The sequence below is a fragment of the Panthera onca genome, chromosome E2 (genome assembly GCF_046562875.1).
Source record: "Panthera onca isolate mPanOnc1 chromosome E2, mPanOnc1 haplotype 2, whole genome shotgun sequence".
NCBI lineage: Eukaryota > Metazoa > Chordata > Mammalia > Carnivora > Felidae > Panthera > Panthera onca.
Window position 1 is genome coordinate 7,912,208 of NC_138353.1, and position 14,710 is coordinate 7,926,917.

A 14,710-nucleotide genomic window follows, 5' to 3' on the forward strand; every position below is an offset into this window, starting at 1 on the left:
GGCCCCTGTGGGCTCTTGGCGGGTGTGGCTACGACGGAGATGGGCGGGGCTCATAGGGAGCTTGTCGGCCGTCCTGTCTTGACACTATGTCAAGCCCGATTTTTGGGGAGGGCGGGGCCTAGGCGAGTCGTGGTCATCCAGAAGACTGTCCCTCCTTCCCTGAGGTGGATGGAGTCTAGTAGCCTTTAGCTCTTTTGCTGTACAATGGCTGAGAACCTCCTAGGAGGGACGCAATTCTTAACAGATAGCAAATGTTCAGTAAATATTGGTTGAACAAATAAAATAAATGGGTGAATGGATAATAAAGACCGGCCTGAGCGTTGGAGCGTTGGGTTTAAGTCCTGAACTAGCCATGTGACCTTGGACAGGTGACTTTACTGTGAAACTGCCTTCTTCCATCCATATTTATTGAGCGTTTACTGTAACACTACCTCCATCTGACCTATTAAACAGTTGCTCATTTGTTTATTAATCTCATCCTCTTCCACTAGAATGTGAGCTTCCTCAGGTCAAGGGCCTTGTTTGTTTCCTTTGCTGCTGTATCCCCAGTGGTTAGCACATATTAGGAGTTCGGTGAGTGATTATTGAGTGAGTGAATGAACTTAGTACTTGCGGGCTACATAGCCAGTGATCAGTAAACATTAACCATTATCTTTCACTTATATGTGAAATGGGCCCGAGTCAACCTTTCCACTTTTATTCACTTACAGGACTCTTCTAAGATGGAGTTTCCAGCCCAGGGAATCTGAAGGCCAGACTGTGACCCCATTAAGGTACCATCCCCTCAGGGACAGGCCCCCTTATAGCTTATTCCCCACCAACAGCCTGCTCCTGTTCCGCCTCTTCTGTGTTGCTGCTGTCAGACTTCACTCCCAGGAGGAAAGTTATCGTGGATGTGACAGGGTCACTGGATTAGGTGCTTGCCCCATCCTAGAGGCCATCTTTAGCCAAGGGCACTTGGCACCGAGGGAAAACTCCACTTAAGGCAAAACCACTTAACACTGTAAAGCCAGAAAAACCCCAAAAAACAAAAAAACTGCCAAGTCTTAGGGGTGCCTGGGTGGCTCAGTCGGTTAAGCGTCTGACTCTTGATTTCAGCTCAGGTCGTGATCTCACAGTTTGTGAGTTCGTGCCCCGTGTCGGACTCTGTGCTGACAGCAGGGAGCCTGCTTAGATTCTCTCTCTTTCCTTCTCTCTCTGCCCTTCCCCTGCTTGTGGGCGTGCATGCTGTCTCTCTCAGAATAAATAAATTAAAAAACAAAACAAAAGTCTTAGTTTGCTAGTCAGATGAGGCCAGACTATGCTGCATTAGCAGCAGCCCCCATATCTCAGTGGCTGAACCCAAATTCAAGTTTCTCATGGATACAAAGACTGGAACCCCTCTTCAGGGTAGCCGCCCCCCAGGCCATTTTGATCTTGTGGCTCCAACGTCACCAGAAGGGCTTCAGGTGGGCAGTGGCCTGAAGCGAGAAGAGGAGGTGACTCCTCTAGCTTACCAAAAATGCTCACCCATATTTATCCCTTCGAGAAGAGAGATCTGTCCATTCAGATGTCAACCAGGACAACAAATTAAGTGCCACAACCAACCCACAGGTTTCCTTAAAAGACACTTGGCAACAGCCTTTGCGGTCTGACATCGTACACGGCTCCTTGGTGGGAGTTGAAGGAAGGGCAGTTTTCTGCCACAGTGTGGTTTCTGCTCTTCTGCAGACCAAGGGGAAGCACAACCCTCGTCTCCTCTGGCTGCGATTTCTTTCCTGAGCTCTTTGGACGGCCTGTGATTTTCAAGGGCAAGCACTGGAAGTCCATAAGTCAGCACCAAGTGGAAATGGAGAAGCCTGGGAGGCGCAGAACTTCCGGAAAGAGAAGGGGCAGAAGAGAAGGACTAACAACTGGAATGTAAATTGGATACGGGGCATGATCCGGTCATAAGAGCCACTAACATAAAAGGCTTTCCGGGGGCCAGGCCCTGTTCTCAGCGCTTGATATAAATGTATTCATTTAGGCCCCAGCAACTACTCTAGCGGTCAAAAAAAGTACCGTTAGAAGCCGCATTTTACCATTGGGCAGACTGGGGCACAGAGAGGGTAAGTAACATGCCCAGCACGTAGTGGATATGGAACCGAAATCCAGGAGCCTGGAGCCAGAGCCAGATTTTAAGGACTCTCCTGTTTACAGGTGCAACAGACACCAAGCTCTACGGTGAATACAGGAAAAGGGGTTTGATCAGACTGACCCAGACACAAAAAGATAGTTATGGCATGATCTCACTTCTAGGTGGAATCTAAGAAAAAAAAGAAGCCAAACTCCTAGTAACAGAGAGTAGAATGGTGGTTACCAGAGGCTGTGGGGAAAAAGATATTGATCACAGGAGATAGACTTTCAGGGCATCTGGCTGGCTTCAGTTGGAAAAGCAGACGACTCTTGATCGCAGGGTCGTGAGTTCGAGCCCCACGTTGGGCGTGGGGCCTACTTTTAAAAGAAAGTGTTGGGGAGGGGACAAGCTCAGTTATGAATAACAAATTCTGGAGACCATAGCGACCGTAGTCAATAATAATGTATCAAATACCTGAAATTTGCTAAGAAAATGGATCTCAAGGGTCCTCACCACCCACACGAAAATAGTGGCAGCTCTGGGCAGTCACGGATATGTTAATCAGGCGGTTGTGGTAACCATTTCAGAATATGGACAAATTGCAGCACATTGTGTGGTACGCCCCACATATGTACAATTTTTGTTTGTCAAAAATAAAAGAGGAGAGAACTTTCTCTTGCGAGGTGACGTGAAGTCACGAGCAAACTTACTTTGGCTTGTGTTTCCGTAGCCAGTTGGTAATCAGTACTGTATGCCAAGTCTTAGAATAAAGGGCGAAGGAAATAATCTTACTTTCTTCTGCTATTTGAGATTTATAAATAGGGACACCTGGGTGGCTCAGTCAGTTAAGCCTCCGACTTCCGCTCAGGTCATGATCTCCCGGTCTGGTCCATGAGTTCAAGCCCCACCTCGGGCTCTGTGCTAAGAGATCAGAGCCTGGAGCCTGCTTGGGATTCTGTGTCTCCCTCCCTCTCTGCCCCTCCCCCGCTTGTGCTCTGTCTCTGTCTCTAAAATTAAACATTTTTTAAAAAGTTTAAAGTATATAAATAAATAAATAAAATATATCTACTTAAAAAATAAGTAAAATAAAATATATCTTCTTGAGGGGCACCTGGCTGGCTCAGTTGGTAGAGCACGTAACTCTTAATCTCGAGGTCATGAGTTCGAGTCTCGTGTGGTGTAGGGTTTACTTAAAAATAAGAAAAAAAAACAGGGGCGCCTGGGTGGCGCAGTCGGTTGGGCGTCCAACTTCAGCCAGGTCACGATCTCGCGGTCCGTGAGTTCGAGCCCCGCGTCAGGCTCTGGGCTGATGGCTCAGAGCCTGGAGCCTGTTTCCGATTCTGTGTCTCCCTCTCTCTCTGCCCCTCCCCCGTTCATGCTCTGTCTCTCTCTGTCCCAAAAAATAAATAAATGTTGAAAAAAAAAAAATTAAAAAAAAAAAAAAAAAAGAAAAAAAAACAATAAATTAAAAAAGTAAAATGTATCTGCTTGAAGTACCCATAGCACTGGCATCCTTGTTGATTTTCTCTTCTTTGCTTAACTAGTTTAATCCTGTTTTTATGGGTTGACTTGTGTCCCTCAGAATTCCATCATGTGGAAACCCTGACCCTGAGTACCTCAGAATGTGGCCGTATTTGGAGATAGGGCCTTTAAGAGGAAATTAAGTTAAAACGGGGTTGTTAGGGTAGGCCAGCCGCGGTCTGAATGTTTGTGTCCCCCTCCCCCAAAACGCATATTTTGAAATGCTAATGCCCAATGTGATGGTATTAGGGAGGGGAGCCTTTGGGGAGGAGGGTAGGTCATGAGGGTAGAGCCGTCACTAATGGGATCAGTATTCTTTTGAAGGAGACCCCAGATAGCTCCCTAGCCCCTTCCACCATGTGAGGACTGAGGAAAAATTGTCAGTCTGGACCCCCAAAGGCCTTCACCAGAACTCAACCATGGTGGCATTTTGACCTCGGACCTCCTAGTCTCCAGAACTCTGAGAAATAAAGTTTCTGTTTTTCATAAGCCACGCAGTCTGTCCTATTTCAATATCGCAGCCCGAACAGACCAAAGCGGGGCCCTAATCCCATGTGACTGGTTCCTTACAAGAAGAGATTGGAACGCAGTCAGGGGGATGGCCATGTGAACACAGAAGGCAGCCATCTGTGAGCCAAGGAGAGAGGCCCCAGAAGAAACCGGCCTTGCTCACACCTTGATCTCCGACTTCTGGCCTCCAGAGTTCTGAGGAAATAAATTCTGTGGTTCAAACCCCCCAGGCAGTGGTGTTTGGGTACAGCAGCCCGAGCAAACGAATACACCTGCCGTGTCCGCCTTTTTAATAGGCTCTGTGTGTACCTTTGGTTTTGATTTTTACAAGTGTTAGGAAATATCCCAGAGACACACAAAGCCTAAAGGATAATGTCAACACCTGTGTCTCACTAAGTCAGGATAAGACAGGCTGTTTGCAGTAGCGGATGCTACGGTCCTCGGGGCTTAATGCAACGTGTATTTATTCACTGATCATGAGATTCCAGCGTGGACCCCACAGCCCTCCTTCATCTTGTAGCTATGCCAGGGGAGTGATGCGGCCTCCGGGGTCATGCGTGCTGAGAAAGGGTGGATGGAGGGGGTCCTCTGGCTCTTAACTGTCTCAGCTGGGAATTGACTTCCACTCACACGCCATTAACCAGCATTAGTTATGTGGCCCCGGTGTAACCGCAGGGGACCCCCGGGAAGGGTAGGGGAGCACGTGGATATTTGGTGAGCATTCACGGTCTCTCCCAAACCGATTGTGTGTTTCAAGAAACAAACATCGGAAGTACAGCAGAAGACCCTCAGTGCTTCAGTGACCTGAGCGGTTCTGCGTAACTTTCATGGACTCCAAGGAATTCCCATATCTTCTGTGAAACCTGCAGTTTCGCATTGCATTTTTCTGCTTTTGACCTGCCCGGGGCCATTAGGGGGGAGATGGGTGGCTAGAAGCTGGATGCTTGGCGGGGGGGGGGGGGGGGGGGTTGTTTTAGAAGTGGCCACTTCCTGGGGAAGCGCCCGGCTCTTGGTTTCGGCTCTTGGTTTCGGCTCAGGCTCTTGGTTTCTTGCTCACGGTTCGTGAGATCAAGCCCCGCGTCAGGCTCTGCGCTGGTAGCACAGAGTCTGCTTGGGATTCTCTCTCTCCCTCTCTCTCTGCCCCTTCCCCATTCTCTCTCTCTAAATAAATAAATATGTTAAAAAAAAATAGAAGAAGTGGTCACTTCCTAAGAGAGTATATTCCAATGTAGTAACTTTTCTCCCTTTTGCAATGTTGTCACCATGGGGAGCCAGATGAACTACTCACTGGCAGTGGGTGAAGGTTTGCTTTCAGCTCCCTGTTCCCTCCCCCACCTTTTGTTTTCTAGCATGATCACCTTCTGTCCAAACTGTGGCAAAAATATCGAAGCAACGTTCAAATTCTGCCCCTACTGTGGGAAATCTTTGCCTGTGGAGGAGCATGAAGGGTGCCAGACCTTTGTCAGACCGCTTACGTCATCCTTCCGAGGTAAGAACCAGCCCTTTGAGGGGTGACGAGTGCATGTATGCATGCATCGAGGGAGGAAGGCCAGAAACCTTTGCAGCCTGTCTGACCCGGCATTGATCCTGGGGCCGCCCAGGACTCAGACTCTGTCTACACTCAGTTTCCCGGCATCTGATCGGCCTCTGGGTTTTAAAGTTGACAACTCGGGGGGTGCCTGGCTGGCTTGGTCAGTGGAGCACCCGGCTCTCGATTGCGGCTCATGGTTAGCAGGATCAAGCCCCACGTCCAGCTCTGAGCTAACAGGGCAGAGCCTGCTTGGGACTCTCTCTCCCCCTCTCTTTCTCTGCCCCTGCCCTGCTCGCGCACAGTGCCTCCTCTCTCTCAAAATAAATAAACACAAACAAATAAAAGAGAGGAGGAAAAAAATAAAATGAAGGGATAGTTTGCTTAGATATTTAGGTGACCGAGGAAGCGAGGTTTGGCTCTGGGGATCGGCGGGAAGAGAGTGGTTGAATGTGCCCTCAGGGTTTTCCAGTTTAGGGTTCCCTGGAAAAGGCCTTTGTAATTTCAGTCTGCATCCTGTCTTCCTTTCTCCAGGCTCAAGGAGAAAGAGGAACACCAGTTCTGAAAGCTCTTCCAAGAAAGTGAGATGGTCCAGCACTGTCACCTCTTCTTCGTCATCCGTCTTCTCTGATAGTGACAGTTCTGGGTCTGAAGATACCTTGAGACCCTGTGAGAGACCCAAAGGTGAGAGTTGGGGTCAACCTGGCCTGACTAGACGGGGAAACGGTGGGTCACCGGACAGTATTTGGGGCATCCTTCCCCTGCCCGGGCATCCCCTACCCCGCCTAGACCCTCATTGCAGCATCGCTAGCCTCCAGTCCGTCTACACACAGCCAGAGCCGCCCCTGTCCCCACCTGTGCATAGCCTCCTGCCTCCTATCGCCCCTCCAGCCCCAGCTCTTCATCCTGGCATCGAGGGGCAGCTCTCTAGGAAGTCTTTCCTGAGCACCACAGGCTAGATCAAGGCTGCCTCGTCTCCCTCTCTTTGCCCTCTTAGCCCCCAGTGCCAGTGACACCCTCATTTGAGCACATGTCTCCTCCAGGCTCCATGGCCCTTTCTGCCTCACTTGCTAGACTGAGAGTCCTGTGTGGGCAGGGACCAGATAGACTCATGTGCATAGGCCTGGAGCCAGCCGACGAGCATGGGAGTCTTGAGGACCGTGTACCCTCTCCTTCCTAATGGGCCCTTGGATCTAAAGTCACAGCCCCCAGTGCCTCCCCTCTGTCCCTTGTTATCTCCAGGCCCCTCTGCCTCTTGCCATTCTACGCCTTGGGTGGATGGTGGGTGGGAAGAATGGAGTAGATAATATCTCTTCTTGTGTCGTTGTCTCTCTCCTCACCATTGCCCCCCATTCTCTTGCCAGTCTGGGAGCCTCTCAAGGGCAGGGCCTCTGTCTAACAAATTTCTGACTCTTTATATTCAGCCCAGGGTGGCCAGGTCCTGTTTCAGGATATTTTTGGTCGAATGTCTGGAAGGTCTTTTTTCCCCTCAGTAAACTTCTCTTCATCCAACAAGACCCAACTCAAACATCCCCTCCTCCAGGAAGCCTCTCTTGACTTCTCTAGGCGGTATCAGTTTCTCTCTCTTATCCCTCTGTATTGTCCTGTTTCGGACTCAGTTCTGACCGACGGTGTCCAGATCAGACTCCCCCACCAAATTAGGGGCTCCTGAGGGAAGGGCCCAGGTCTGACTCGTGTCCGGGTCCCCAGCTTTGTTGCACAAGGGCCTGACTCATGAAAGGTCCCAAGAAGCATTTGTTGAAAGAACAAATGAATAAACGAACCCTATGATGAGCATTGTCCCATTACCCATCCAACTTGTCTCTCCCTGTTGCTGCTTTTTCCTTATTCTGACTATCTTCCTGCAGGGTCCTGGAGCAGACCCCCAACCCCCAAAAGCAGCCCACAGGCGACCAGGCAAAGCCCTCAGACCCTGAAGCGGAGCCGGGTGACAACCTCGCTTGAGGCTTTGCCCACAGGGACGGTGGTGACAGACAAGAATGGGCGACACTGGAAACTGGGATCCCTCCAGACCAGGGACAACCAGGGCATTCTCTATAAAGGTATGCTGTCCACTGGCCGGCGGGTGCTGGGTCTGGCAGGGGCATCTCTGAGCCAGGGCAAGGGGCGGGACCCCCTTTCCGAGAATGGAAATGAAAGCCACATCCCAGCTGCCCACCTGCCTCTAGACAGCTTTCTCTTAGACTTGGGATTGCAAACCTACCCACCTGCAGGGGCTGGGCAGGTAGAGTAAGGAGGCTAAAAGGTGATGGGGACATCTGGGGACCGTGGCCAACTGGGAATTCTGTGCCCTATGTAACAAGGCACCCCCCCTCCCGTTCCATGTCCACCTCTGTCATATGGGAGCGCAGGCCCAGTGAGGGTGAATGATGAGGACGATGATGAGTGTTCTATCAACCCTGCAGAGATAGCATGGAACCCCCCCCAAAAAAAAACAATTTGGTTTGATTATTAAGGGTGACACAGACCAAGAGAATGCAAAAGGCTAATTGCTTGAGAGCGGCTCTGAACCACTCTGAACCAGGAAGGAAAGGTGCCTGATCGGGGTTTTTGTTTGGTTAAAGGGTGAGGCCTGGGCAAGGGTTCCCCGCACAGGGGCCGGGGCCTCATGTGATTCGCCTCTCCCACCGACACCACAGAAGGGAGCCCCTGGCTTTCGTATCAGCCTGCCCAGATGTGGAGCGGGGAGCGGAAGAGGCAGGGCCGGGCTTGGAAGCTGGCAGTAGTCAAAGATTAAAAAAAGAAGTCTGGGGCGCCCTGGTGGCTCAGTCAGTTAAGCGTCTGACTCTTGATTTCAGTTCAGGTCATGATTGCACAGTCATGAGATTGAGCCCTGTGTCGGGCTCCACTCTGGGCGAGGAGCCTGCTTAAGATTCTCTCTCTCCCTCTGCCCCTTTCCCCTGCTCATGCACTCTCTCTTGCTCGCTCTCAAAAAAAAAAAAAAAAAAAAGGGGGAGTCAGATACCTTGGTACAATGAAGAAAACAAAAACTGTGCACTGATTGGTATTAATCAACCTAATGTTTACTGAGTGCCTATTCAAGGCCGCACCGTGTTCCAAGTGCTTTATATGATTTTGGGGGTGGGGGGTGTTGTTATTTTGTCAAATGAGGTTGACCTTTCGTCAAAATGACGATTTTAAAGTCTACTATTAAGTGAGTTGTAGTCCATTCATCATGCTGCACAGCCATCATGTGTATCTAGTTCCAGAACATCACCCCTAAATGAAGCCCTGTACCAAAGCACTCACTCCCCACACCCCTCCTCCCAGCCTCAGGCAACCACTAATCTGCTCTGTCTGTCTGGGTTTCTCTGTTCTGGATATTTCTGATAAATGTAGTGATACACTACATCATGGCCTTGCACATACCACATGTGGTTTCTTCATGCTATGGATCGGTGCACGTGTGCATTGTTTCCACACTTGGCCCTGGTGACTAGTGCTGCTGTGAGCATCTGCGCACATGCTTTCACATGGACGTGCGTTTGCTTCGTACTTGCTAACTCATAATGGAGCACTGTCACCCAGTGAGCAATGTCAGCACGGTCGCTGCCCCATTTCCTAGATGAGCAAGCAGGCTCCAATGCTCAGCACAGAGCCTGACGCAGGGCTTGAGCTCATGAACCATGAGATTAGGACCTGAGCCAAAGTCAAGAGTCAGAAGCTTAACTGACTGAGCCCCCCCAGGCACCCCCACAATTGCAATTTTTAGTACAGCAGCTGACACTCTTAGCTCACTCTGGGCCCCGCTCTAAGTTCATCACACCAATCAGCTCATCTTTTTTTTTTTTTTTAATTTTATTTTTAATTTTTTAAAATTTACATCCAAATTAGCATATAGTGCAACAGTGATTTCAGGAGTAGGTTCCTTTTTTTTTTTTTTTTTAATGTTTTTATTTATTTTTGAGACAGAGAGAGACAGAGCATGAGCAGGGGAGGGGCAGAGAGAGGGGGAGACACAGAATCTGAAGTGGGCTCCAGGCTCTGAGCTGTCAGCAAAGAGCCCAACGCGGGGCTCGAACTCACAGAGTGTGAGATCATGACCTGAGCTGAAGTCGGACGCTCAACCGACTGAGCCACCCAGGCGCCCCAGGAGTAGGTTCCTTGATGCCCCTTCCCCATTTAGCCCATCCCCCCTCCCACAAGCCCTCCCGTAACCCTCAGTTTGTTCTTCATATTTATGAGTCTCTTCTGTTTTGTCCCCCTCCGTTTTTATATTATTTTTGCCTCCCTTCCCTCATGTTCGTCTATTTTGTCTTGTAAAGTCCTCCTATGAGTGAAGTCATACGATATTTGTCTTTCTCTAACTAATTTCACTTAGCATCATACCCTCCACTTCCATCCACGTAGTTGCAAATGGCAAGATTTCATTCTTTTTGATTGCTGAGTAATACTCCATTGTATATATATACCACATCTTCTTTATCCATTCATCCATCGATGGACATTTGGGCTCTTTCCATACTTTGGCTATTGTTGCTAGTGCTGCTATAAACATGGGGGTGCATGTGTCCCTTTGAAACAGCACACCTGTATCCCGTGGATAAATGCCTAGTAGTGCAATTGCTGGGTCGTAGGGTAGTTCTATTTTTAGTTTTTTGAGGAAACTCCATACTCTTTTCCAGAGTGGCTGCACCAGCTTGCACTCCCCCCCCCCTTTTTTTTTTTGAGAGACAGAGAATGATGGAGGGGCAAAGAGAGAGGCGGAAAGAGGATCTGAAGCGGGCTCTGCACTGACAGCAGAGAGCCCAATGTGGGGTTCGAACTCATGAACCATGAGATCATGACCTGAGCCAAAGTCAGACACACAACTGACTGAGCCGCCTAGGCACCCCCCCCCCCATCTTATTCCCTTATTCATACAGCCCTATGAGTGGTCACCCTTTTCCTTTGTCAGTTCCTGAGTTCTAACGTCACCCTCCCCATCTCCCTGGAACAATTTGGGAGAACCAGTATCGGGTCACCACATAAATCCCCGCAGCTGCTCATGGCGCTATGCTTATGAAAAGTAGCCTGGGCTCAAGTTCAGGACTACTCTCTGGGTCTGTGCCCTTGTGGACGGAGATTGGGGGCTTGTGTCAGTTTTCTGTGGCCACCGTAACAAATTACCACAAACTCAGTGGCTTGAGACAGCACTCATTTGTTCTCTTACAGGCATGGAGGTCAGAAGTCCAAAATCAGTCTCACGAGTCTTTTGGAGGCTCTGGGGGTGGGGAGGGGCCTGTTTCCTCGCATTCTCGGGCTTCTAGAGGCGCCCGTGTTCCTGGGCTCATAGCCCTTCCTTCAGCTTCAAGGTGTATCGAGCTCCTCTCTGCTTCCATCACGCCCATGCCTTCCCCCCTTTCTCTAGTTATACCTTCTCTAGCCCCCTTCTTTGTAGGAACTCTCGTGGGGCGCCTGGGTGGCTCAGTCGGTTCGCTCTGGTTACGCTGGATCCCAGACCAGCTTTCTTGCAACGTCTGGCAGCTGGGCGCTTCCACCTGTTTGCCTGCTCTGCTCTTGTCTGCATGCTCTCCATGTATCAGGTCCGCATCAGGCAGGGGTCTCCCCACGTCCCAGAGTCTGGAGCCCTGGATTGATAGCCTGGCTCCGCAGGGACCAGTGACCAAGCTCATTGCCCTTCCTGGGCCCCTGTGGGCTCCCCTCTATAATGGGAATCGCCCAGCTGGCTCTGCGGGCTATTGGCATGAGGGCCACATAGAGGAAGGAGCTCAAGAGAAAAAGCCCCTCATAATCTGCAGAGTAGTGCCTGGGATCGCACTGAAATTGCCAACTGTCCCCGCCTGCTTTTGAGCGTCAGGAGCATATGTGTCACCCGCCTGTGTGGGGACTCTGTGAGCTGGGTACTGTTAGCATGCCTGAGAGGTGCCACAGCCAGCTCCAGACACCTGTTGGTGATCTCCCCAAGTCCCCTTCTCACAGGTGCAAAGGACCCCCCTTTCCCCTGAGATCTGAGCCCCCCACACACACACACACACATTTCCCTCTCTTAGGCTTGGCTCGGGTCACCCTCGGTCCTGGGTTCTGTAAACCCTGGACTCCCACCCTGCTCTGGCTGGAGCTTCATGAGGGCAAGGATGGCTTCTGGGTAACTGTCACCTCCCTTATTTCCACACCTTGGACAGCGCCAATCTGGCTGAGCAAGGGGCAGCAAGGATTTGAAAGGGTGGAGGAGGGCACAGAGAGCCTCGGGAATGGACAACAGTGTGTCGGTTTATGGGCCCCGGATGATGTTGAGCACTCGTGAGGAGCCTGGCTTGGTGCCGGGCTCCGGGGCTGAGTGGGCTCTCTGAGCGGTGCATGTGAAGGATGCAGCTAGCTTCAAATGTACGGTATGTGCTCAGCTACTGCCGTGCTCATTCCTGCTGGGCCACCTGAGCCCTTGTATCCAATCCTGGGGACGGGCTTCATCACTCCTATTTCACAGGCATGGGAGTGGAGGCCCAGAGAGGTCTAGCACCTCGTGTAGACTCACACAGAGAGTTGATTTCCCTGCGAGCAGCCTCTCTTGGCCTCTCTGACCCGCAGTTCTCCTCTCCTCCGGCAGGTGGCACTAACAACAATGGCAGCAGCAGCAGTAATCCTAACATAGTAGACCTTCCGGGGCTGTCCTGAGACCATTAAAGGGAGACCATGCGTGTAAAGCCGACACTTAGCACCGGGTTTATCCTTGAGCAGCATGGGACAAGCAGGCAGGGTGTTTATGAGGAAGAGAGGAGGAAGGATGTGGATGGTGCCCCCCCCCCCCCCACCCGGCGATAGGCTCAGATGGCCCCATGGGGACTCAGGAACGGAAGTGGTCGTTCAGCATGGTTCCGTGTTGAGCCAGCAGGGCTGGATCAGCCATTGGATCTGGGCAGCCCCGGGATTGCAGCTCAGAGGACCCCGAGGAGCAGAAGTCAACCTGTGACGGCACTTCCCCGGGTGGGGATGGGGCTGGGACAAGGCTTCATCCGTCCCATGGTACCCACCCACATGTGTAGACAAATGCAAGTATCTGGTGTATTGGGGATCCCCAGGACCACCCCCCAGGCTCAGGTATTCACAAGGAGGACCCACAGGCCTCAGCACATAGTTGGGCCACAATGCATTTCAGCAAAAGGACGCAGAGCACAGTCAAGGGAGGGGAAAGGCCCACGGAGTGACATCTGAGGGGAGACCAGTACAATCTTCCGAGAGTCCCTTCCCCAGGGGCTCCCGGAGGATGCACAAGGAAGTGTGACAACACACGTGAAGTGTTGTCTACCAGGGACGCTCCTGAGAGACCCAGCACCCAGTTTTTTTTTTTCTTCATATGTATTTATTTTTGATAGAGAGCATGAGCAAGGGAGGGGCAGAGAGACAGAGGATCTGAAGCGGGCTCTGCGCTGACAGCAGTGAGCCTGATGTGGGGGCTTGAACTCACAAACCACGAGATCATGACCTGAGCTAAACTCAGACGCTCAACCAACTGAGCCACCCAGGCATCTCATACCCCAGGTTTTTATTGGTAGCTGGTCACTTAGGCACACTCTGCCTGGAACGTACCAACGTTCTAGACTCCCAGAAGGAAAGCAGGTGTTCAGCATAATAGTTTGGGCACAGGGGGCCCCTCTGCTTGGTTCAGTGATGCTGGAGCCCTCCTGAAATTCCAAGTACCCAGACACCAGCCATGGACCGCCCTTGCAAGCAAGCCTTTCCAAGGACAGAAGTCAGGCCTGCTTGGTAATAACCCTTTTTGTGTAGCTGAATATTAGCAGAGAGAAAGGAGGAAAAAACAGAACTTTTCCAAGACCTGGGAAGGAACAGGTCTTGAAAGCCAAGCATGCACTTGACAAGCGGAAGTGTTGCTTGCTCTTCACTGAGAAGTTTCAGGACCATGACTTTCACTTTCCCTGGTGATCATAACCTTGTTCGTTTTGTCCACCCACAGCCGAGCCTGTCTCCACCTTCACCTGCAAGTCAAGTCCCCAGAAACAAAGATTCTCGCTTAAACTGGTGAGTGTCCCTGGGGGGCAGTCACAAGGGGAGGGCCTGGGGCTTGGGTACCACTGACCTCCAAGCCCCCTCTGAGGGCTGACACAGGCAGGAGAGCTCCACCTTAGCCCGCAGGGGGCAGTGGGACCTTGGGTGGGCACATCTCCCTCCAGCCTCAGGTTCTTTATCACAGGAGACCTGGGAAGCTGCAGTCAAGTTCTCCCTGCGCCCTGGTTCCGGTGCCGTTGGGCTGTGCAGTCTGGAGGGGCTGAGTGTCCTCACCCTTGCAATGAAGCCACTAGTACCCACATTGTGTGGCCCACTTGCCCACTACCTGTCTGCCTCATAGCATGTATTTGTTGAGCACCCACTGTCTTTCACTGTGCCGGATGTTGGAGTCCATCAGAGAAGCAATCTGATGGGGTCCTTACACTGAGGAGTCCGTGAAATCTGATAAAAGGGTATCGTCTTGGTTAGTAACCTCGTCATCTCTGAAAGCTGGGATTGTAGGTAACTTTTATTGTCTTCCCTTCATTTATTCAGATTTTCTCACCCTTAACCCCCCCCCCCCCCCCCCCCCCCCCCCAGAATACTGTGGCAGCCAGTCCGGGTGCCTTCCCCTGGCCCTAGACAGAGGCTGTGTGAGTGGTTCAGAGCGAGGACTCCGGAGCCAGGCTCACAGATGAGTAATAGCCCCTGTTCGTCGAGAGCCTGTTCCATGCCTGACCCTGGGTTAAGAGTCTCACAAGCAAGCCTGTGAGCTGGTTACTCTGTTTCCCCATTTAATAGGTGAGAAAATGGGGACTCATCACTGGCCCAGGGGCAACCAGCATGCAAGTGGCTTTCTTCACTGCTGTATCTCCAATGCCAGTAGAGTACTCAGCACGTAATAGGTGCTCTGTAGAAAGAATGAATGAATGGCAGAGCTGAGCTTTGAACCTAGCTCTTTAGCCCTGTGCTCTTAAGAACCCAGCTGTACTGGTTGTGTTTAATTAAAATACTCAGTTTGCATTGTAGAAAAAATGATCCGATATTATTAATGGCTTCAGCAAAAGTAATATTTTACTTTATTCACGTAA

At 51.0% G+C, this 14,710-nt stretch overlaps 1 protein-coding gene across 2 annotated transcripts in view; it reads left to right on the forward strand.

Moving 5' to 3' along the window:
• Nucleotides 1–14,710, forward strand: part of VRK3 (VRK serine/threonine kinase 3) — a 36,642-nt gene that overhangs the window by 452 nt on the left and 21,480 nt on the right. For both annotated transcript variants that reach the window (XM_060651805.3, XM_060651806.3), the window contains exons 2-6: nt 711–773; nt 5,476–5,615; nt 6,189–6,338; nt 7,523–7,717; nt 13,588–13,652. In XM_060651805.3, coding sequence (XP_060507788.2) covers nt 5,477–5,615; nt 6,189–6,338; nt 7,523–7,717; nt 13,588–13,652 — 549 coding nt within the window. In that variant the 5' untranslated portion in view covers nt 711–773; nt 5,476. The remainder of the gene's footprint in view (nt 1–710; nt 774–5,475; nt 5,616–6,188; nt 6,339–7,522; nt 7,718–13,587; nt 13,653–14,710) is intronic.